This window comes from Heliangelus exortis, chromosome 28 (assembly GCF_036169615.1).
Source record: "Heliangelus exortis chromosome 28, bHelExo1.hap1, whole genome shotgun sequence".
In the NCBI taxonomy this organism is placed as follows: Eukaryota; Metazoa; Chordata; class Aves; order Apodiformes; family Trochilidae; genus Heliangelus; species Heliangelus exortis.
In genome coordinates, this window is record NC_092449.1 from 1,119,543 (window position 1) to 1,143,372 (window position 23,830).

At 55.4% G+C, this 23,830-nt stretch overlaps 1 protein-coding gene across 2 annotated transcripts; it reads right to left on the reverse strand.

The window, feature by feature from the left end:
- Positions 1-890: 890 nt before the first annotated feature.
- On the reverse strand, positions 891-22,878 carry LINGO3 (leucine rich repeat and Ig domain containing 3). Of its 2 annotated transcripts, none has more exons than XM_071727822.1 (3): positions 22,162-22,878; positions 11,538-11,641; positions 891-4,688 (listed from the first exon to the last, which is right to left on the reverse strand). In XM_071727822.1, the coding sequence occupies exon 3, from the start codon at positions 4,652-4,654 to the stop codon at positions 2,837-2,839; it is 1,818 nt and encodes a 605-aa protein (XP_071583923.1). In that variant the 5' UTR covers positions 4,655-4,688; positions 11,538-11,641; positions 22,162-22,878; the 3' UTR covers positions 891-2,836. The 2 variants fall into 2 exon arrangements, with proteins under 2 accessions (XP_071583923.1, XP_071583922.1); XM_071727821.1 differs by lacking the exon at positions 22,162-22,878 and adding an exon at positions 21,370-21,684.
- Positions 22,879-23,830: the final 952 nt, after the last annotated feature.

Below are 23,830 nucleotides of genomic sequence, written 5' to 3' on the forward strand. Positions count from 1 at the left end.
GCATGGGGACAGGCAACCCTGTGAGCCTGGCAGGAGGGAAATGTGGGGGCTAAGGGGGGGTATAGCAGCCCCTTTGGTGGGGACACATGGAAGATGGTCCCCAGCCAGCTGGGCAAGGAGACACCAGGATGGCAAAATGCCTTCTGGGGATGGCAGCTCGGCCACGGGCAGGGATGGCCTTGTGTGGGGCCAGGGTGTCCCCTGGGGCTGGCAGGATGGGAAAGGGGACCAAGAGGATCACGTCAGTCTTCCTAAGAAGAAGGACACCAACCCTTCCCCCCTCTACCCCCCAGGGCTGCTGGCTCTTGCCACTTGGCCCTACAGACAGTGTCTCTCCGTGCCTCAGTTTCCCCAGTTCCCGTTTTTTCAGCCTCATGGAGGGGTTTGTAGGTGAAGTGCTGCCTTTGCACCCTTCAGCTTAAAGGCATCCTTATAAACACTCTATTAATAATTAATACTAGATTAACGGCAATGGCAGCTTGTTAACACTGCTCATTAATCATTTATTAGTTATTAATCTGGACTCGAGTACCCTCTGGCAGGGAGTTGGCACTGGCTGGGAAGGGGTTTGAGGGCTGCTGGTGGTGATGTCCACCTGATGGGCTGCAGAACTCGGGAAGTTTAACATCTGCTGAACCCTGGGATTCCCTGGGATTCCCTGGAGTGGGAGCAGGGAGGGGGAGCCCTGAGGCACCAATCCTGCACAGGGTGCCAGTGGCTCCAAGCACCCTTTCTGGGTGCTGCCCAGCTCCACACTTGCACTCAGCCCCTCCTGGGCTTTCTCCACTGACTTTGGCTTTTCTTATGAGAGGCACAAGGAAAGGAAAAGGGGTAAGAAAACCAAACAAGCCACAAAAGTCCCTTTTTTTTTTTTTTTTTTTTATCTTTTTCTCCCCCCACCTCCCCACACATATATTTCACATGCTCGTTACATATAAAACTGTGCCAGGTCTGCACTGCCCCAACCCACCTTTGCTGCAAGGCTCTGTGCCTGACTCCCTCCCCAACCCTCCCTCCCCAGTAAAAAACCCCAGACACCAAACAAGGGTGCACGGGTGAGGGTGGGGGGACCCGGTAGGACACGGCATGCACGGCTCAGGGGGGCGGGGGGGCACCGGGCATGCGATGGGGCCATGGGTCCAGGGGAGGGGATGGATGGGAGAGAGGTGGGAATCACCCCCCAGGACGGGGCCAGATCCTGGCAGTGCCCAGGGGAGGAGGGCTGGGTGCTGAGCCCCCTGGTTTCATCACCCCTCTCCACCCTGGAGCTCAGCCTGGGGGTGAGGGGCACCCATGGGTGCGAGAGCAGGATGGGGGCAGCAGCATTGGGTGATCCATGCAGCAGCTCTGACTTTTACCCCCGTGCAGAGAAGCTGATGGGGAGCTCAGCCCTGATCCCACAGGAGCTCCTGCTTCCTGCACAGCCCCCAGGGGATGCCTGGCAGGAGAGGGGCAGCTGCCTCCTCCAGCTCCCAGAATGAACCTGCCCAGCCTGACCACTGCCAGGGGGAGAAGGGACATCCAAATGGGGGGGGACATGCCCACAGGGATAGGGACAGAGGCACATGGGGGCACCTGGTGAGGTGAGGAGGAAGCAGTGGGCTCCCTGGCCTGTCTAGGTCCCATTGAAGCTCTTCCAGCCGAGCCACCTTTGCTCCTTCTCCCACCCAAACCCTTGTGCTCCAAGCCAGGGGTGCCCTGGACAGGGGTAGGAGGAGAAGTTGGAGACTGTACCCAGGAACACCACCCCACGGTGCTCAGTACTGGAGGGTGCAGGATCCCAGTGGACACAATGGAGGTGCCAACCAGGGCTTTCTCACCGTATTTGCTTTTGCTGTCACTTCCCGAATTGATTGTCCCAAGCTTTTCTCTCCTCTTTTTACTGGGCTCTCCAGCCTTCCTGTGCAGGACAAGCCAGCTCCTGCTCTCCTGCAGGACTATGCAAACCAAAGAAAATGTACTCAAAAGTGCCTCTTGCACCCATACCAATCCTGACCTCCCACCCCTTCACCCCCACTGTCCCACAGTGGCTCAGGTGGATGCAAAGATAGGGCCTTGCACTGCTCCTTCTGAATTTAAGAACCTTGGCCTCATTTTGCCTTTTCCCCCCCCTTTTTTTCTTGCTGACAGCTCCTCAGAGCCTGGCCTTGGGTGGGTTATTATTGCTTGTGCAGGAGCGTCCCCGAGCACCCACGTTTCGAGCTACTGCTTCTTAAATCCAACAATGGGAAGTTCTCAAGGCATGGCCATGCCCCAGCTTTGCCAAGGACTTGGAGGAGGCTCCCAGCTTGGCACAGACCTCCCTGGGCAGCACCCCAGTCACCACATTGCCCCGGAAGACTTTGCTCTTGGAGATTCATTTAAGAAAAAAAAAAAGAGAATCATTGGACCAAAAAGAAAACCAACAACAAGAAAAGAGAAGAACCATAAACAACCACCAGGAAAGTTATCTGCAGAGTCTCTTAAAAAAAACAGAAAGGGGGGGAAAAAAGGGAGCAATTTTTTTCCCAGGCCCAAACGCTGATGATCTCCTGGCTAGAGAAATGCATAGTTGGTAGTGAAAATGTTGGTGACATTGGGAGCCCCTGGAGCCAGGACAGCCCCCGAGCCGCTCACTGCAGGGCCAGGATGGCCATGGCCATCGCTTCCTGACCCTGCAGGTCCCTGCGGTGCCAACCCCGCTGGCCTCTGGCATGTCACCAGCTGTGTCCCAGCACAGCAAGGTCCTACCACCAGTCCCGGGATGTCTTCAGTGCTCCCACACCCCCCTGGTCCCATCCCACTACAGCCGTGCCCAAGGCCGGGCAGCACACAACAGTTTTCCTCTGGGACAGGCTTAGATCATCTTCATGTTGAACTTCCTAGCTCCTCCTTGGCCGGTGGTGGTGGTGGGACCATCGACCTTGCGGAAGGAGTACTCCACGGAAAAGTTGTTCTTGTGTTGACCCCGGCCCCGGCTCCAGACGAAGAGGAGGAGGAAGCAGAAGAGCACCACGCCCAGGAAGGTGATGCAGCCCATGGCTGTGGAGACCAGGATGGTCTTGAGGTCCAGCGTAAACTTCAAGAAGACCTGCGTGTCGTTGTGGGAGGTGTCGTTGAACTCGCTGAGGTACAAAGTCCGGTTGGCGTAGCGGGAGCCGTCGGACGGCCGCCCCTTGACCGTCAGGGTGGCAAAGTAGGTGTCGTTGCCCCCCGCGTTGCTGGCGATGCAGATGTAGGTGCCGCTGTCCTGCACCTGGGCAAAGCGGATCTCCAGGGTGCCCCCGGGCAGCACCGTCGCCCGCCCCGTGCTGCGGGTGGTGATCATGCGGTGCTGAGGGGACACCCAGGAGATGGAGGGGTCCGGCTCCCCGTCCGCCCGGCAAAGGAAGGACACGGACTGCCCTTCCCGGGCCGTCACGTGCTGCAGCTTCCGATCCTTGATCTTCGGCTTCTGGCAGGTGAAGTACTCGAAGAGCACCGAGTCCGGGAAGTCGCGCAGGGCATTGCCCTGGATTTCAGGAGGTGAGGAGCACATCGGCTGCTGCCCATCGAAGTTCAGCGTCTTCCGCCGCTGCAGGATCCAGAGGAGGCGGCAGTCGCAGGCCAGGGGGTTCCTGTCCACCCGCAGTGTCTCCAGTGTGTTGACAGAGTGGAAGGTGCTCTCCTCCAGTGTGGACAGAAAGTTGCTGGATAGGTTGAGCAGCCGGATTTGTCTCAGGCCAGAGAAAGCCTGTGGCTCCACGGACACCAGGAGAGCACCCACGATGTGGAGCTCCTGAAGCCGTATGAGGTCTTTAAAGGAGCCCTTCAGCACAGTGCTAATGGGATTGTAGGACAGGTTCAGGTACCGGAGGTACACCAGGTTCCTCAAGGCAGCGGCGGGCACGGCTGTGATGTTGGTGTAGGTGATGGAGAGTGAGGTGAGGTTCAGGCCCTGGAAGCTGGTGGGGGAAACGTCTTCCAGCAGTGGCCAGTTGTCGATTTCCAGCTGCAGGAGGTTGTAGAGCTTCTTGAAGTTTTGGTCCTCTAGCGTGGAGATGCTGAGGTGCCGGAGACGCAGCACCTCCAGGTTCTGGAGGTAGGAGAGGGACTCAGCTGAGATGGAGGTCAGGTTGCACTTCTCAATGGTCAGCTGCTCCAGGCCAAGCAGCCCTGAGAAGGCCCGCTGGGAGATGTACACCAGGTCGTTATCACCCACCTCCAGGCTCTTCAGGTTTCGCAGGTCCTGGAACATGTAGTCCAGCAGGATGACGAGTTTGTTCTCGCTGATGTCCAGGAGGGTGAGGTTGGTCAGCTTGGTGAAGACCCCAGGAGGGATGAGCTTGAGCTGGTTCCCCCGCAGCCGCAGGGTCTGCAGGTTAAAGAGGTTGCTGAAGGCTCCTGGCTCCACATTGGAGATGATGTTCTCACTGAAATCCAGCTCCTCCAGCAGCGGGTACGGGGAGAGGTCCCCGGGGTTCAGGCAGCGGATTCGGTTCTTGTTGAGCTCCAGGATCTTGGTCTCGGTGGGGATGCCCTCAGGGATGGAGGTGAGGCGCTTGCGGTGACACAGCACCGACCTCAGCTGCGGGGCACACTCGCAGCGGGCAGGACACGCTGCCACTCGTGGTGGGCTCAGGAGGACCAGCTGGAGGACTAGGACTGGGAGCCAACATCTCATTGTGTAGAGCATGGTCCTATGGGCTCACCACCGTTCTCCTGTGCGCCTGGAAGGGAGAGATGAGGAGTCAACAGCAGGGTGGGGGGAGGATAACAAAGTCCTACCCAGACCCAGATCAGCCATCTGTGGGTTGGGACTGAAAAATGCTCCCCAAACCATGGCTCATGGCCCTCATAAAGTACCATTCCCCAATCCCCAGAAACCTTCAACCCCTTTTTTCTCAGCCCTTAACATGTGACCCCAGAGAAGAGAAAGCTCTAGGGAGACTTCTGAGCACCTTCCAGCCACACTGTCACACTGCAGTCTGATGTAGACACTCTGTGTGTCTTTGGTACAGGTCACCAGCACTGGTGTCAGCCCATGGCAAGGCCAAAACAGGGCCAATGGGAGGGGGTTGTTCAGCCTGGAGAAGAGAAGGCTCTGAGGAGACCTTAGAGCACCTTCCAGTGCCTGGAGGGGCTCCAGGAAAGCTGGGGAGGGACTCTGGACAAGGGTATAGGGACTGATGGGATGAGGAGTGATGGCTTTAAACTGGAAGGGGGGAGATTTAGGTTGGACACTGGGAAGAAATTCTTCCCTGTGAGGGTGCTGAGTCCCTGGCTCAGGTTGCCCTGAGAAGCTGTGGCTGCCCCATCCCTGGCAGTGTTGAATGCCCCAGGTTGGATGGGGCTTGGAGCACCCTGGGCTGGTGGGAGGTGTCCCTGCCTGTGCCAGGGAGGTTGGGTCTGGATGAGCTTCACACCCAAACCAGCCTGAGACTCTGTGATTCTATGACCTGGTGACTGTGCCCTGTGCAGACCCCAGCTAAACAAGTCTCACCCCCTGCACACTGTGTGAGGAGAGCAGGGAAACTGAGGCAAGGAGAGACGAAGATGTGAGAAGAAACATGGCTGCAGACCCACCCTTCAACCTCTGCCCTCCCCTCCCCAGCTCACACCCGCTCTGTGCTGCACACACACGTGCAGGGGGCTGTGAGCACAAGTGCCCCGGGATGATGGGGGACACAGACCCCCCCACGGGGAGTGCAGGAACAGAGATGCAGCCAGAGGTGTTGCAAAGTTGTGACCCAGGTGGGATGCTCCAGGTGGGATGCTCTGCTCCCTGTGCAGATGCCACGAAGTCTCATCTGGTGGCACAAATCCTTCCCAGGCCCCGGGCTCAGGAAGGGTCCCACAGGATGGGGGATGCTTGGAGGGACACACAGGACCTTGAGCTCCCGTCCCTGCCTCCAGTGTCACCTCTCAGAGCAAGGATTAAGGAGGCCACGGGGCCAGGCTTCAGAGAGGAGGGATTATCACAGAGCTCAGCAGCACACTTCACCCCCACTTCCCCTTTTTCCCAGCTCCCCTTTCCCTGCTCCCCTTCTGTGCCCCGAATCTGCCGGGCTGACACTGCCCCTGGAATCCTGCTGCTGCAAACTCATCAGCTGCCTTTCCCTAATGAAGCACTGTCACTAACCTAATTAAGTGGCCCAGTTGGGGCATTGTGGGGTCTTTCTGAGCTCAGCCAAGGGATTTTGGGGGGTATGGATTTTGGGGGGTATAGAGAACAGAGCCATCCCCTCCAGCGCCCTGGCAGAGGTGGAGGGAGTGGGGCAGGTCTCAGCCCCACCCTATGGTCAAAAGATTCAAAGAGAAAATACTGCAAAGGAGGAAACTGATGTGACCCAAAATGTTTCAACATCTCCTGGGGTTGGGTCCTCACCACCATCCCTGAAACAGCACCAGAGAGCTTGGGCAGAGCATCACCACCAGCAATGAGGGGTGCACACCAGAGCAATGTGGAGGCACTGACCTTGATGCCTACCTCTTCTTCCTTCTCCTCTTCCTCCTTCACCTCCTCACTACTGGGATTTATTTGCTTTGTGCTTTCCCAGATGTCTCCTGGCCACCGCACCTCATGGGCAGGAGGCCAGAGCATCCCTCTCCTCACCTGCTCTCCATGGACCTGCTCCTCACCCATCCTCACTGTGCCAGCCCTGCCAGAAAACCCTGAATGTTCAATTATGCTGTGCAACTAGTAGCAAAAACAAAGCCCCTCAAATGCTTTTGGGGGCTGTAAAAGGGAGAAAAACCAGGTCCCTGAGAAGGCTGCTTTGTGCTCAGCTCTTGCTGGCATCCACCTGTGGCATCCATGGGCTGATGCAGGTCCCCAAAGGCACCTTTAGGCATTTTTCAGAGCAAACGTCCACACCTGAACATGAAGTCAGGGATCTGAACCATGTTTTACCAGCTGCTGCTGCTGGTGGCTTTGCTCACAGCACAGTGTGGTTGCCAGGGACACTTTCTGGGGACACTGAAGGTGATCTGTGCTCCTCAGTGTCTTCAGGGTTTTCATGCCACCAGCCAGAAATGAACCTGTAGCTCCTGTGGCTTTATTTTAGCCATTGCCTCAAGTCCAGGGAGGCTTCTGGTTACAATGAGCTTGGGATCCCTTGAGCCCATGGGATACAAGGAAGATGAAGAGGATGGGAAGGAGCTGAAGGGGCACACTCTGGATTTCCTCTGGCTCCAAGGGTGACCACCAGCAGGCTTCTCCCTATGATGAGGGCAGCAAAACCATCTCAGTTTATGCTGGGGAACAGAGGAGATTAAACCAGAGCTGAGGCATAAACTGAGAGGCAGAAAACTCGGGGTCAGAAGAGGCCGTTGCTGTCCCCAGGCTGGACTCAGAAGAGGCTCCCAGCGATCAAGCAATTAGCAAATCAAGCGTGAGAATAATCCAGCTGAACCAGGGAGAGGAGGAGCCAGCTGGGGGTAGGAAGGGTGAAAATCAATCACCAGACCTAATGGAGAATTATCCAGCCCAGAGTTATTCCTAATCCCATCAGAGCCTGGCTGGGAAATAAATTCTCTGGGCTCTGTGCTATGAGTTCCCCTATGGATGCATGGCAAATATCCCAAAGCCAGGGCTCCCTGGAGCATCAGGAGGCCAAAGGACTGCACCTGGGAGCCATGGCAGAGCCCAGCAGCACGGATGGGTCCTGTGGGTGCTGTGCTCCCCACAGGCACCCTCGGGTCCCACTCAAGGCTGCTCTGACAGGGAACTGGCAGAAAGCGTGAGCAGAGAGAGGAGATGGGGTCACTGCAGAGAACACCCCGAAGCGTGGCTTACAGGGACTTAAAGGTTTGAAACCCATGAAAATCTCATGTAGAAGGGAGTTATTTTGGTGACTGGCAGCTGCTGTATCTTGCTCACTGTCTCTCCCTCTGCTCAACAGCCCCAGGTCTCGGGGCTGGATGAGATGATGCTGGAGAAGTGAGATTGTGGCAGCTTTCAGCAAAAGCAAGATTTACCCTTTGTACCCAGCAGCTGTCTTCGTGGAGCCTTCTTCCCACCCTGTGATCCCATCCTGAGTCCTCAACAGCTGCATCCACAGGACTCTCCACTTTCCTCCCACAAGGAAACTCCCAGCCCTCGCAAAATGCTGCGAAAACCCAGAAATGAGGATTCCCTAATGAGCTAAGATGCCAAGGAGACAACTTGAAAGAAGCCACTGCTTATTTTTAGAGACAACCTTATGATTCTTGAGCACGTGGCCCAGGCAATACTGCACAGGCAGCCACAGATTGGCCACAATCTGCTTTTCTTCTTGATAGACATCATGTCTGAATCTCTATCTCCACAAGATGCTCCCAGGAGAGAAGACATTTGGATACGACCACAACGTACAACATTTCTAAAAGGTCACTGCATGTACTAGGGAACGAGGCATGGAAGCCACTTATCAGCAACAGGGGCTTTGGGGAGGTATTTAATATTCCACAAGCATCTTTATTTCTCTACCAAAGTGAATAACTCTTCTAAAATCAGGGAAGGGGGAGCAAGACAAGTGGGTGCAATGCTCAAGCAGTTGAGCCCAAACCACCCCCCAGATCTGAATCTCAACTGTTCCTGAGAAATTTTAGCTGACAGCAAAACTGACCTGGATCTCAACACCTCCAGTACCTGCTGGACCACACAAGACCTGAGGCTGAGCTGGGCTCCCTGTCTTCAGCTGTGCCCCCAAAACACCTTTTTGCCAGTGAGCTGCTCCACCAGTACCCATCAGAAACATTGGGTTGAACTTGGTTTTAGGCAGTGGTCCCCAGATGGGCACTAGGGGTTATTTCACAGCCCAGGGCCTCTGGGCTTTGCAAGGCTGCCCCACCTGAGCCAAGATAAGTCCCATCTGAACCAACCTACATGACCTCCTGGCAGGGGTTTGGACTCTATGAGCTTTTGAGGTCCCTTCCAATCCCTAACTCTGTGATTCTGTGATTTCAGCTGAAGTTGCCCCACCTAAGCCAAGGTTGCCCCATCTGAGCCAAGGTAGTCCTATCTGAACCAACCCAGGGCCCAGGGTTTGCCTTGCTCAGGTTTCTTCCTGGCTGAGCACCAGGAGCAGGGACAGAAAATTTGAGCCCCCGAGCAATGTCCTCCTTGAACCTGTTGGGTTTAAAGCCACGCCTGATGATGCTGAGAGATTTACAAAACACAAACCCATACCAGCCCCAGCTGGCAGTGTCAGGCACAGACCTAACCTGGCTACGAGCAGAACATCTTGGAAAACAGGGCAATGCTCCTGGCAATGGTTCCTGCCCCCACGGAGACACAAATCAAGATCCACAAATCAAGATCCTTAAACAAGAGAGGGGAATTTGCTCCTTCTCCTGCAGCTGTTTTCCCTCCTGTCTTGGGGCACGTGGCTGCTTTACAAGCTCATCCCTCACCTCCTGCACCAGGGCTGCCAAAACAACCTGGCAGCAAAACCTTGGTGGAGGAGAGCATCCCAGCCAGTGTGCCACAGGACAGGGATGGGGACAGAGGGGCCTGGCCAAGGAGGAGCCCCCCAGGCAGAGCACAGACCAGAGCACCCAGGTTCTGCAGACACATTACCCAAAGGGGCTCCTTGTCACAAGAAGGGACCCTGTGCCTTCCCTCCTGTAACCCAGGCAGCTCTGTAGGAAATGAAGTGCAGGAGCAGGATGATTAATAAGCAGAACCCAGGAGCATACGCTGTAATTAGCCACCTTTCAGAGAGCTGATGGATGGTGCTGCTTGAGAGGCTGTGGAGTGCCCAGGCTGGCAGCCACTCCCCTGGTCCAGCTCAGCCCTCCCGTGCCAAGGCTGCTGCTTCCCTGTGGGCTTTGCCCCAGCAAACGACCTCATTTGTCCCCCTGGTCCAGCTCAGCAGCCCTCGTTAGGTGAGGCTGGTCATTAAGCTCAGCATCTCAGTGACGTTGGCCTGAGCCCCTTGGGGGGTTTGGGAGGGCTGGCACATAAATCACCGTGTGATGGATGTCTCTGGCTGCCAGCACTGGGCCTTGGATGGCAAAGTCTCCTCTTAATTCCTCACCTGAACCATGGTGACACCTGCCAGGAGCTGCAAAAAATGAAGCCACTGCAGTCCTGGCCACTTCCCTGAGGCTTCTGGATTGAGCAAAGGCTATTTCCAGACATGACCCACAGAAAGGACCCTGTTTCTGAGGGCTTAGCCTCATGGGGTCCCTCACCCATGGTCAGGAGTCCTCAGCTTCCCTCTGAGGAGGAGCACAGAGCCCCTACCAGCCCGTGGGCACCGGGACCCCGGGAAGGGCCACGGATCATCTGGGAGGCTTTAATCCACCCAGACCTGTGGGCAGGGTGAGCAGACTGACAGGCCAGGCTGACAGACAGATGTCTGCTCCAAGGAAGGGCTGGGAGAGGCAGCCATGGCTGGAAAACAAGCCAGCCCCAGCAGGACTGCTCAGCTTTCTGTGGGAAAACAAGGGTGAAGCCCTGTGAGCAAAACTCAGGGTGCAGAGGGGTTGGAGTGCAGATACAGAGCCCCTGACCTGCTGGAAACCCCCTCAGAATTGGAATCCCAGGAGTGCAGAGCAACAGCCTCTCCTTCACCTTCCAGCTCTGCTCACCATCCCTCCTGGCCTGGATGTTTAAGCCCTGTCTGGATCTGTGGCATTGGGAATTTTATTGCCATCCCAATGCTGATGGTGGGAGCAGAGCAAACAAAGGCAGAAGCCATTGCAGGGTGAGATAATGTTCTGCATTCCAACCTACACCTGGTGCTGCCAGGCAGGGCTGAAACCAAACCATCCCCAGAACAAATCATCCCCTGCAAGGAGAGGGGGACAGGGGTCTTGTCCCAGCCCTGAGGAGCCCTACAGGGAGTGGATCCCTCCCAGCATTTCTGCTCAGGTTTTGGAGTGGGCTGGCTGGGCTGTGCCATTCCTACACCTGCCCCAGGCTGGAGGTTGCAGTGAGCAGTGACATTTGGAGTGGGACACGTTGGTGTCTGTGCCCAGATCTGCAGCTTCAGGGCATCAGCTGTGGCTGTGGGATCAGGAGAACATCTCCCTGCCTGGACCCAGCCCCAACAAGGCTCCCAAAACCCAGAAGTCTCCAGGATGGGAGGGGAAGGGGACAGCATGACCATATCACATATCTCCCTCTGCAGCATCTCAACAGCAGAGCAAAGGCAAAGCTTCCCAAACCCCAGGACCAAGCTGGTTGACTCCCAAATCCCCCTCCCCTCTCTATGAAGCCCATCTGAACCTCAAATCACTGCTCCTCAAACCAATATCACACACTCATCCTGGTGTGGTCCCTGCTGCCATCTGCCAGCAACCTGGGAGCCAGCACCAGAGCTTAACACCCCTAAATGTCACACCCCACCTGCCCTGGAGTTAGTTCTTGCTCATTTTGGGGTCACAGCAACAGGAGGGAGATTTCTCAGCCATTATATGGGGTAAACCAAATGGTACTGAGTTCCCCATGCTGCCAAAGGTGGGAGGAGGGAGCTAATGCTGGCCCTGAGATACAAATGAGCAGGATTTCAAGGGTCTCTGTGCCCAAACCCCACCCCAGGGCAGTCTGTTGCCAACCCTCACCCTGCTTGGGCCCGGGGAGCACTCACCTTTCTGCAGGTCCAGGGCTGCACCAACATCTGGGTCTGCTGTGGCATCTGAGATGGGGGAGGGTTAAACTCCAAAGTGCCCAGTACAGCCAGCCTCAGCTCCTCTGGACAAAACAGCACAAGGAGAGAGCTGTAAATCACCCTGCCACTGTGTCCAACACACAAATCCCAAATAAATACCCCCGAAGCCCAAGGATATGGCACAGAAGCACGTCCCAGAGAAGGGGAGCATCCTTGGCCTTCCTAAGTGCTAAGCCCAGCAAGTGAACTGACCCTTGCAGCCTGCCTTGTTATAAATGTCCAAAATCACACAGCACTTGAACCTCAAAGGATCCTCTTACAACCAAGAGAGCACCCAAACCCAGCTCTGCTCCTGGGGGGAATAAGGAAGGGGGGGGGGATGCAGCCACTCTCCCCTGCAACCATGTGTGGGATTTCAGAAGGACACAGCACCCACGCAGCGAGGAGCCAGGATCAGCTCTCCAAGAGTTCTCTCATTTCTGGAGATGTCACCCAAACTTTCAAGCAAAGGCATGGCTGGCCAGTCCCCCCCCCCCATCCCTCCCCATGCGCAATTTCGGGGGGTGGGACACACAGTCCCAGCCTTTTTTGCTGGTGTGGGGGGGGTGCAGGACACCCACCCACCAGCAAACAATTTGCTATGGTTTCACTGAAGTGTTCTGAGCTCTCTAGATCAAGTTTAATTTATCTGTAAAAAAAGAAAGAATTTAAATAGCTCCTTTTTGGGGCAAATCCAGCTCCTCCTGCTTAAGAGACCACAACTGGTACCAGCCTCAGGTCCTGTTCTGCTGCACCCATCCAAGATGCTGCTGGTGCAGCTCAGTTCTGCTTGAGACCCCACTCAGACCCTGACTCCTCTCTGTCCCTGCTCCTGCCAGGACTGTCCAAGGGCCAGAGCATCTTCCAGGGTAGTTTCTGCTGGAGCTGCATGGAGAACCTTGGCCAAAGGAACTTCCTCTCCTTTGCTGGAGACCCATGGAGAAACAAGGCCTTAGCTCTGCAGTGGCAGCCAAAGCTGGTGGCACCTGGAGCTGGTGGCACCCAGCTCACACCCCTTTCCCCAGGATGGGAAAATCCCAGCACAATCCCAGGCAGGGAATGTCACCTCATGGGACCTCACAGCACAGGCAGCTGGTGCAGGAGCGTGCGTGGAAGCCACCCAGACCAAACACTTAAAATCAAGGTAAGAGGAACCCAAGCCCTGCTCTGAGGAAATGACCCAGAAAGACCTTGACCTGGAGAGGTTTGTGGCACCACTGGATTTAATTCAGCAAGGAGTTTGTCTGGGGAGTCAACCCAGCACAGGTGCTTTGGGGGATTGCAGCCTCCCTGGTGCTGATGCACAAATATCTGGTTCAGCCTGCAACTGGCAGAGCTGGTGGGGCCCTGCTAATGCCCAGTTGATGGGATAATACCCCAACTAAGGGGTAATTGGGAGAGAAGCAGCTCCAGCTGGTGCTGCAGAGATGTGTGTGCAGGCTCCATCACCTCTGTGCCTTCCAGAGGAAATGCTGCAGGCACTGTTTGGAGGCATCACCATCCAAAAGTTCAGCACAACTGAAAGCGAGCAGCTTGGTTTGCTGCTCCTGATGTCCAGGCTCTGGCTCCTGGGGATAGATAGAGCAAAATTTAATACAAATTCCAGCAAGCTGGACATGCCCATCTGCTTATTGCAAACATGCTGAAACCAAATTCAGGAAAATAAAAGCAGCTTTGCCTCCTGACCACACAGGCATGGTCATTTTAGAGTTTGCCAGGGCTTGGCTTTATGAAGCCCCACATGTGTTACCTGAGCCCATCATTCCCAGCCCTCTGGGCCAGCAGGGTCTCAGCTGGTGCTCTTGGCATTTGTTTTCTGCAGCTCCTGCATCACTTAGCAACCTCCGTTTCAGGTTACTTCAGGTTTTTTTGTCTGCAAATACATTTTAATCCCTGTGAAATGGGACCCACCAGCATGTGGGTGAAGTGTCCTAAAGCCTCCTCAGGTCCCACATGCTGCCAGCACAAGTTCCCACCCCTCTGTGTGTCTGCACCACACTTCTCCCCATCTAGCCCCTGCATTTTGAGGCACATATACTGAAAATTTGCATTTTAGCTCTTTCTTAGAGCAACTTGGCAGAGGAGCAGGGAGGACTCTCCCCTGCCCAGGACCACACAGGACCTGCCTCTCCATCAAGGAGGCTCTGGTGTGCAGGTTCTGCACTCAGGAGCCTCTTGAAGAAGAAATATGGCAGCAAAACCAAAGGCCAGATAGGATGGGACCAGCAGAGACACTTGGACTTCCAGAGGACCAGCTCAGGATACCCAAGCCAAGCTCTTCTGGGGCAGGAGCACCCCTTGGGATGCACATACCAACTCTTCCACCTGGAGCCTGCAGACACACACACAGAGCAGTGAATCTGCAGCTTATCCCAGCCCACGAGAGACCTTCAGGAACCCCTCCCAGACCCCAGGAACCCCTCAACACCCCCACGCTGCTGCTGGGCTGCAGGACACCCACCAGTGCCCAGAGTCTGGACAGCCTCTGCTGCTCCAGCATCCAGAAGGGTAAAGTACAAAGCAGTAAACTGGAGCCTTTTGCTCATTAGGGTAATTAACATCAGCCCTGCCAGCCAGGCTTCCGCCTGACCTTTAGTTATGGAAAAATGAGCAATAAAAATGACACATTATTGTGGTGAGGATATCATGGGCCATTCATTTGAAATCCTCTCTCCTTGCAATGTGCTCCCCTCCCCCCCAAGAGCATCTTCCTGCAAAAGTAAATGGGAGATTTTGGAAAACCATAGGGGAAGGAGGAAAAATTCAGCTCCACGGCAGCAATCCAGGAGGAGCACGGTGTCTGCTGGCTGCTGGGAGCCAGAAACAACCCCAGGGAGAGATGGGGCAGAGCTGTTAAAAAATGAAACAGTAACGTGGGGGCCAGCAAAAGACCCAACCCAGATGGAACTTCAGGGCAAATTTATGAGACAATAATAACATTACTTATTAGATAATTTATAAGATAATAATAATAATCCTGACAACCGTAACAGGAGTGTGTGCTGTGAGGAATGAGGGACCTTAAAGCTCAACCAATGCCACCCCTGCCATGGTCAGGGACACCTCCCACCAGCCCAGGGTGCTCCAAGCCCCATCCAACCTCCAACACTGCCTGGGATGGGGCAGCCACAGCTTCTGGGGGCAACCTGGGGCTCAGCACCCTCATAGTGAAAAATTTCTCCCTCAGATCTCATCTCAGTCTCCCCTCTTCCAATTTGAAACTGTCCCCCCTCATCCCATCCCTCCAGGCCCTTGTCCCAAGTCCCTCCTCAGCTTTCCTGGAGCCCCTTCAAGCACTGGAAGGTGCTCTAAGGTCTCCCCATTGCAGCCTTCTCTTCTCCAGGCTGAACATCCCCAACTCTCTCCCCCTGGCTCCAGAGCTGTTCCAGCCCTCAGATCATCTCTGTGGTCCTATCACCACTTTTTGTGACCAGCATCCCCAGCTGCTCTTCCCCAGGAGTGAACCAAAGGCTCCAGCTCCACATCAGCCCTGGACACCAGGACTAATGATGTCAGGAATTTTTTTTTCCATCTTCCATTTGTCACACTTAGTTAATACTCCTCCTTCTGGAAAAAGGTCACAATTTAGATCTCATTTATGTCACTTCATCTTCAGTTTGTAATTGCAGGCTTCTGCTCTTTTCCACTCCCAATTAGTGTTCAATTAAGAGGGTACCTGCTCCATCCCTCCTTGTGGCTGTGATGGCAAGGAGAGAAGCAGGAGGTCCTGGCATTGCCACCTCCTCTGGGTGTCCAGCAAGGAGATGCCCCATAGGAAGCTGACCTGCAAGCAGCCTTTTTCCTCTGGCAACACAAAGGGAACCAGATGGACTTTTCCTTCAAATGAGATTTAAATGGAAAAATACAAAATAGCTCATTCTGGCAATACTGAAGAGTCTGCCCAGCTGTTCCAAGCACAGGGAAGGTCAGACCAGGTGACTCCCTGGAAAATGAGGCCAGAAGAACCAACCACCCTCACAGTTTGCTCCTCTGACTGCACCACCGGGTCCAAACATCAGCTGAGGAGAAACAAAACCACTCATTTAATCTGAAGTATTTTATAGCATCCATAAAACAAACATCTTGGAGCTTTGCCTGATGGAGTCAGGATGGGATGCTCAGCCAGCATTCCTTCATTACCCTGCCCTGCAGGAGGGTGCTCAGCACATTGCTGTTGCCTCCAACCCTTGGGGGGCATTGTGAGGCCTTTTGAAAAGGAGAAAATCCTTCCCAAGCCCACCTGGGTCCTGCTTGGCCCAGCCATGGTCAACACCCACAGGCAGCTTACGTGCAGCCCATCAACCTCTCCCTAAATTATTTCATCCTATAAATGCACCTTCTCCTCCAGCTGGACTGAAACAGCATCCAGCTCAAACAGGAAAAGTGAGAGAGGCTTTGGGGGGAATTTTCTGCTGATGGGAGAGGAGAGGGATGAGGCACAACCCCCAACATTACTGCTGCTGCTTCCCTTCTGTGTCCCCAGGTTCCTGGCTCAGATGGCAGCAGGGGCTTCGCCATCTCCATGCTGGAGGCTGCCTCAGCGCCAGGCAGCAGCAGGACCATGTCCCCACCCCAGGTCCCACAGGACCCCCTTGAGTCTGCTGGGAACATCAGGGTCCTCTGAGGTGACAAGGGGCCACGTTTGGGATCAAACCATGCCCAGGGCAGCAAGAGGGAGAAAAGGAAAACACTGGTTTTGAATGTTCCTTCTATTCCCTTCCTGCTAAATATTTTCCCTTCTCCTTCCCAAGAACCTCCCTTATTTCTCCCACTCTTCCTCTAGCAATGGTCTCTGGGAAAAACGATGAATTTTTTAATAGGAGGGGGCAGGGTGGAGAGGGAGACCCTAAGGCAAAGAGATAAAACCTTGATCTGTTTAATAACTCCCATCATCACTGAATCCCGTTTTTGGGAGAGGGAAGTGCACGAGGGATCAAGCAACATCAGGCAGGGTCTGATGGGTGCAAACACCAGCTCAGGGTCATGGTCCCTCCTTGTCTCCTAACTGGGTGGCAGGAGGGATGCTGTGCACAAGTGACATAACTTGCTTGGAGGGGCTTTCCTGCCCCCCCCCACCTCCACATGTGGCCGTGGAGGTGGGTGGGTGGGTGTGGGCACACCAGAGCCCAAAGAGGCCATTGCACAGGAGAGGGGAACCCTTCTGCCCTGTCCCTCTGCAGCATCTCCAAGTTGAGCCATTCCCATCACCTGGTCCTCGTGTCCCACCCAGACCCTCCCCAGGCTCTGCACAGGGACGGGGATGAGGCTGCCCAGTTGGGTGCTGGCCCTGCCTCCCCATCACACACCTGACCTAAATATAGCCCCCAGTTCCCTTCTCTTGTAGCCACAACTGGTGCTTGGGGTGAAAGTCCTTTCCCATGAACTCCCTGCTGCTTAATAAAGCACAACCCCACCGAGACCTCATTGCTGGGATCTGTCATTTAAATTCCCAGTGACTCCTGTTCCTCTCCACTACACCATGTGGCCACTGCTATTTTGGCTGCCACATCAGGAGCCCAACAACAAGTCCCAGTGCTTCCTGTCTGAGCTGTTGAGAGCTGGGACACAGTTTTAAAACACAAACCCAGATGATGGATGGGGCTGCAAACGACAGGGAAACTCACGGGGGCATGAAAAATTCAGCAGGAAGAAGGTAGGAAAGGCAGGGAAGAGCTGGGCTGAGCTAGACAGGGTGGGAAGGAGGAGGGCATGTGCTGAGTGGATGGCTTCACCATGGTGGGATGTGTGCAGCCTCTGTTCCCCGACCTAGCACCCAGATCCTGGCCCTGGGTGCTCGTGGGGATGCCAAGGCACTGAGGCAGCCTGGGGATCACAACCCAGACCCTCTGGGGTCACCTTTATGGTTTTTAAACTCATCCCTGGGGAAGAGATTTCTCGCGGTTTGGCCAAAATTCTCCACCCAAGTCCCTGCTATTCGAGTTTGCTCCTGTCCTCCCTTTGCCCATTTTCCATGAAGAAGAGGGAAGGGAAGCCCCTGCTCAGGGCCGGGCAGAGCTCTGCTCCCAGCTGACAAGTGCCCTTTCTGCGTTGTGCCACCACCCCCATGTCCTGCCCAACCTCAGCCCCCACCTCCAACACCCCCTGGGCCTGGGGCACCACCGGGTCAGCACAGAGGGTCAGCAACAGCCCCAAAGCATCCCGACCTAGAGCAAAGGGATCAAAAGAAGGAGGGAGCAGCTCACGGTGCTGCCAACAGCCAAGCGATGCTGAGGTCCAGCCCCGCTGGCTCCCACACCCCCAGAGCCAACCTCAGCCCAAGTATTTCCTTTGTCTTTTAAGGTAAATGCCACAAAAACTTCAAAACCAGCGTCTCAGAAAACTCAGCTGATAATGCCCGGAGCCCAGGCACTTTCCCTCCTGCAGCTGGCAAGTCGGAGCTGCTCTCAGCATCTTTCCCAAACGCTCTCACGGGTTTTATCGCTTTCCTTCATCTCCTCTGAAATCTCTGCTCTGAACATTTCTGCCCTCGCCTGTTCATTTTGGTCTTTTTCCAGGACTCACAAAACGGCCCTAAGGGCTCCAGCAGCACCTCTGCTGGCAGCACCTTCCACTCCCATTCTGCAGCCCCTGCCCGAGGGCAGTGGAGATGCTGCTCCACAGCCCTTCCACCCTTCACAGACAAATCAACCATTGCTTTCCAGCTGCAGACACGAGCAAGCAGCAGGATCGGGGCTGCCTGGGAGAGCATCTAAACCTACAAAGCCCGGCCTCTGGATTACCTCCACTTACAGACAGGGAAACTGAGGCACAGGATGCACAATGAGGGTTTTAAAGCCACCTTGTGATTCAGCACAGCAGGGGACAAGCTCAGGGCCTTGTTTAGCCCCTGGGCCCCTGTAATGTGGAATTTAGCACTTGAGGAGATGCTGCTGGTGATGGTGCCCACAAAAAATGCATCCATCCATGTGCTTTATATCCCTGATGGCATTCCCAGGGCTACAGCAACACCCCACTGCCATCCCAGGGCTGGGAATATTGTAGCAACGTGGCTTGTATCTCCCGGATCACCCAGCTCCTCCACAACCACGTGTTCCTCCTGCCAATCACTACCCAGAGGGATGCTCAGGGGTGAAACAGCTGCAGAAGTTAAAAAGGCTCCGTTGGTTCCAAAGACATCAATTAAATACCTTTAAAGATGGAGAGCAAACACAGCCAGGCACATTTTCCTGTTCCCTGCCATCAGGCTCCACATTCAGTGTTCAATTTGGGCTGGGAGGAAAAGTGCAGTGATTAGGTTTGGGCCTCGGAGCAAGGGATGTGTTATCTTGTGATGCAGGATTAGCAGAGCTAATAAAAGCAGACATTCCTGAGCTCAAAACACTAAAAAAAAAAAAAAAAAAAAAAAAAAAAAAATTAAGGAAAAAAGCCCCCGGCCCTGCTATCTTCAGCGAGGGATCGGCAGAAGTGCATCCCCTGGGAAGGGCTGAGTCTGGAAGCAGCAGGAGCTGGTGCAGGATCTGGCCATGGGACATGTCCCAGCTCTGCCACTGCAATGTCCCTCACTCAGTCTGGCCCAGCTGCTTCCCACTATGGGCATCGATGCTGAGGGGCAGCTCTGAAGGGGTGAGACATGACACAACCCCCATTTCTCTGGTCCTCCAGCTCCCTCCTCCAAACAGGGCAGGATAAAAGAAAAAATCGGGAAAAATCTTGTTGTTTAAGCCAAAACCAAGAAGCTGCTTTTCCTTCTGCTTCCCCTTGCTGGTGGGGACACGTGCTCCCTGCTCTCAGGATGCTTCTCCAGCTTATTTGGGCATTGCTGTGTTGGAGAGCATCTCCCCCTCAGCTCAGTAGAGGACCAGAGGCTTTGGGAAAGGCTGAAGATCCCCAGGTGGGATTTTTCCAACCTCTGAAAAGCAGGAGCAATGTTGAGGGGATCATGAACCACCTCACCCAGCTGCTGTGGCCAAAACTCACCCAGCCCTACCAGTCCTCCAGCTGTAAGAGGCAGGAATGCTGTAACTCACCTCCACCTTCACGACTGCCACAGAAACACTGGTGATAAATACAGTAGCTCAAATTCAACCAGATCAATCACAGGCTGTTAAAACTGGCAGTTCCCCAGCACATCTTGGATTATTCTCAGGTTTAAAGGCCACATGCCACCTTCCTTGCCATGCCCTGGGGTGTCGACAGCAGGGACCTTGTCCCCTGTCTCCATCCTGCAGGGTAAGGGATGATGAAGCAGTGACAAAGAGCAAAGCTTCGGGGTGCAGAGCCCCAAGTCCCCCCCTTATCAAGGGGTTATTGCATTTTTTCAGGCCAGCAACAGAATCTGGCCCTGGCTTTGGAGACACACGTGAAATATCACACTGAGCAGCTGTTCAGCTCATTGGGAGCTGATGGGCAACTCAGCTTTTTCAGGATGGTTTGGTTTTTTGTTTGTTTGTTTGTTTGTTTATTTTATTTTATTTAATTCCTTATGATTTGATCAAGAGAGACGTTTGTAGGAACTTTCCCTCTCTCCCTCACCTCAGCTTTTCTCCTGGTGTCTCCCCAACAGCAGGGCTGGGTGAAGCAGTGCCTGTGGGGTGCTCTGCTCCAGGCAGAGACTAAACAACCAAACTAAGCAGCAAGTGAGAGCTCTTCCAAAGGCCCAGGCTGGTCCTCCCCAGGCCACCACGCATCCCAAACCCCATCCCCAGGGTCCAGCTCTTCGCTCTGAAAGGATGAGCTCACAGACCCAGTGCTGCCAGGCTGCAGAACCATGCACTGATCCGCTTCCCAGCTATTTTTCAGGCTCTCTGCCTGTGTCTTTTATCCTCATTCCCCCCGTTTGCTCTTTCTTCCTTTCCCAAACCCCCATCTCAGGGTAAGGCTGGGCACGAATGCAAAGAGCAGCTGCTCTTCTGCCATGGCTCCCTTGCATGAATGCCGTGGGAATTAGAGCACCTTTTGTCAGGTTTTTAGCTCAATCCGCTTTGCAAGTGGATTAAGAAACTGGCACAAAAAAGTACGGTGGATGTGGAGTAGGAAGAGCCAGGCTGCTATTCCAGAACAGCAAGAAGAGCCGCGTATGCTGCGCTCGCTGCCTGCTCCATTTCCCCCAGAAACACAACCTCGGCTCTATTAGCATTTACATCAACCCTGGAATTTGGGAGAGGAGAAACCGCCCAGCCCTAAAATCAAGGCTGCTGAGGGAAGGGAGCAGGCAGGGCCCTGGGGTGGTGAGGAGCGAGAACCTGCAGGACTGGGGTGGGGGAAAACAGGAGCGGTAGGAGATGGAGAAGACTCTTTCTGATGTCTGGCGATGTTCAGACCCGCTCAGGTCTGCCAAGGGAAGGCTCCACGAGAAGGCTGCAGGTACCGGACCCTCGGAGCCACGGGAGGATGGAGCCGAGCAGGTTGAGGTTGGAGCTCCTGCTGCAGCTCATCTCCTGCCCGAGGCCGCTTAAACCCCCGGTGCCAAACCCGGCCCCAGGGAGCAACAGCCCTGCCCGCCACCGCCAGCCCCCCCGGCCGGGGCTGAGCCCCCTCTCCCCGGCACCACCGGGGGCTGCGGGGCTCGGAGGGGCCCCGGGCGAGAAGAGGAGAGGGGGAGCCGGTTTCGGGGTGCGGGGGAGGTGGAGGAGGGTGGCTGCTGGGGCTCCGCGGCCGCTCCCCGCTCCGGGGGCTCTACCTCCCCCCCACCCCGACCCGGTTCGATTCGGCCCGGTCGGATCCAGTCGGCAAGACCCGGCGATGCTTCATCCCCTCCACATTAAGACACCCCCCTCGCCCCCTGGCCCCCCCCCCGGGACCCCGCACTCACCGCTCGGCTCCGGCTCCGGAGCTGCCCATGGCGGCGGCAGCGCGGGCAGAGCCGCAGCCCCGGGGGCGGCTCCGGACGGACCCCGGCCCGGCCCGGTCCCGGTACCTCCCCCCGCTGCCCGCCGCGCCGTGGAGCCGCCCCCCGCGCCCCCCGCCCGGCCGGGCCGGGCCGCGCAGCCCCGGGAGCGCGGGGGAGGGACCGGGACGATGCGCGGCTCCGGGCTGCGCCGCGGGCGGGGAATGGGCAGAGCCGGCGGTCAAATACGGGGAAGGGAAGGGAAGGAAAGGGGGGGTTCCGCCCCGCTTTGCCGTGCCCTAGGGTGGTGAGGTCCCACCGGCCAGCCCGGCTCCCCCCCGGCCCCGCGCTGCCCTGGCTGGAGCCCCCACCCTATACCAGGCTGTTCGGGTGCCCCTCACCCCACCCAGCTTCCCCCAGCCCCCCCTCGCTTGCATCCCCCGTCCCAGGGTCAGTCTGCCTGCTCTGGGACAGGGTCCAGCTGCCCATCTCACCCGGAGCTCCCTGCCTGACCCCATGGGGGAGATTACGGCTCACCACGGCCATTTATCTGCTGCCCAACAAGAAAATTGGGACAAACAGGGCGTAAACAGCTCCCTAAGGGCAGGAAGGAGCCCAGCCCCTGGCTGTGCCCCCGCAGTGGGCTCTGCTGCCCCTCACAGCAATGCCAAGCTCACGGGCAGCCACAGCAGGGCTGGGAAGATGCCCAGCACCCAGGGTGGTGGTTCTGCTGTGCAACCCCCCAGCATCCACATCCCACGTGGAGACAGCACTCACCATCAGCCATCCCTCCCGGAGCTCTCTTCTTGCCCCTCTCCGCTCCCAGAAATGCAGATGGGTTGGTTAATTAGGCTTGGAGGATGAGAGAGGCCAATTCCCTCCTTAGGGCTGACTGCCTTCCCGGGCAGGAGTATTGCTCCTTTACTCCTTGCTGCTGGGTCCAGGCCTTGCTGGTCACAAGGTTTAGGGGCTGTGGGCTGCTGAAGCAGTGTTCTGTGCCCTTGATTTGTTATGTGACAGCTGACCAGCACCACCTGAGCTGCTCAGCTACCTCTTCTGCATCTGACAGTGGTTTTCAAGCAGGGTTTGGCAGCACGTCCTCCATTTTACAGATGGGGAAACTGAGGGAAGAATTCGGGGTTGAGGAGCAGGGCACAGCACCAAGTCCCAGGCTGATTTAGTGCCATGGCCTCTCCTCATAGATGGTCTCGCCTGAACTGGCTTCCTTTGTGCAAGATGCTGCCAGAAATGCCAACAGTTCTCCCAGCTTGGGTGCCTTACCCGTTCCACTTGCAACTTCCATCCCTTGCTGCAGCCCAGAGCTTCTGCTGATGGAGATTTCTGGCTGCCTCCTACTGCTCATTTGCTCTGGGATGTGGATTTATAATTTCATTGCAGGCATAAGCATTTCAGGCTTTCCCATTTGAGTTTCATCCTCAGCCTTATCCCTGGATCTGCTGTTGAAATTTACATGAGCGTGAAGGAATTTCATCACTGTTTAAAGAAAAAACAAAACAACAATTGATCTGCTTAATAAAAGATGAAAAATCCAAGCGTGAGAGATGCAACTGTTTTAGGTGGAGATGTATTTTTAAGAGGCTGGCGTGGGGAGGAGGCAGTGCTGGAGCAATCCATGTTTCATTTCAGTTCCCCCAGGGTTGAAAAGGTGATTCTGGCTAATTTGAACCTAGTCATTAAGCTGCTGTTTCAAAAACACAGAGTCAATTAAACAGCGTCCCCCTGCCCTTGCTCTGCAGGCCTGCCTTGTTATTAATCAAGGGACAGGGGGAATTGCTTCATCCATGCATCTCGCATTCCTGTCGCTGGAAGCCAAGTGCTGATCTGATTTTGTCTGATGGAAGATGCTTTCCTGCCTGCTGGCCAGGGTTAGAGCTGATTTTGGGGGACAGAGTGCTGGTGATGGAGTGAGGCAGCCCAGGTCAGAGGGAGTCACCTCATCCCTGTCCCTTCCCTAAGCCTCTCACCAGAAAAACAAATTATTTACATTTCACCTTGTCTCCTTCATACCATTATTTTACTTTGAGGGAAACCAAGGCACAGACAACAGATTAGGCCAGGAGAAGGGAAAAGGCAGGCTGTGATCAGAGCTGGTGGTGTGGGCTCCAGCTTGGCCTTGCTCCCACTCGGAGTGCACCTTGGTCACCACCTCCTCCTGTTAGTTTTTATGCCCCTTTAGCATCACTTTGAGCGTTAAAGGAAGAATAGTGCAAAGATGGGGAGAAAAGCCACCAGGCTGAGTTAACAGCTCTACTTCCCCAAGATGGGAGCCCCACTCAGCTGGAGAAGCTCACAAGGACATGTCCATGGGTCGGTTCACATTGGCTTCAGTGTGAGCATTAATCAAAAAGGACCTTACTCCAGGACAGGCTGGGCTGGGGGGTCTCTATCCTCTGTGCACCCCATGCCTGCTCCCTGCCAGAGGCTG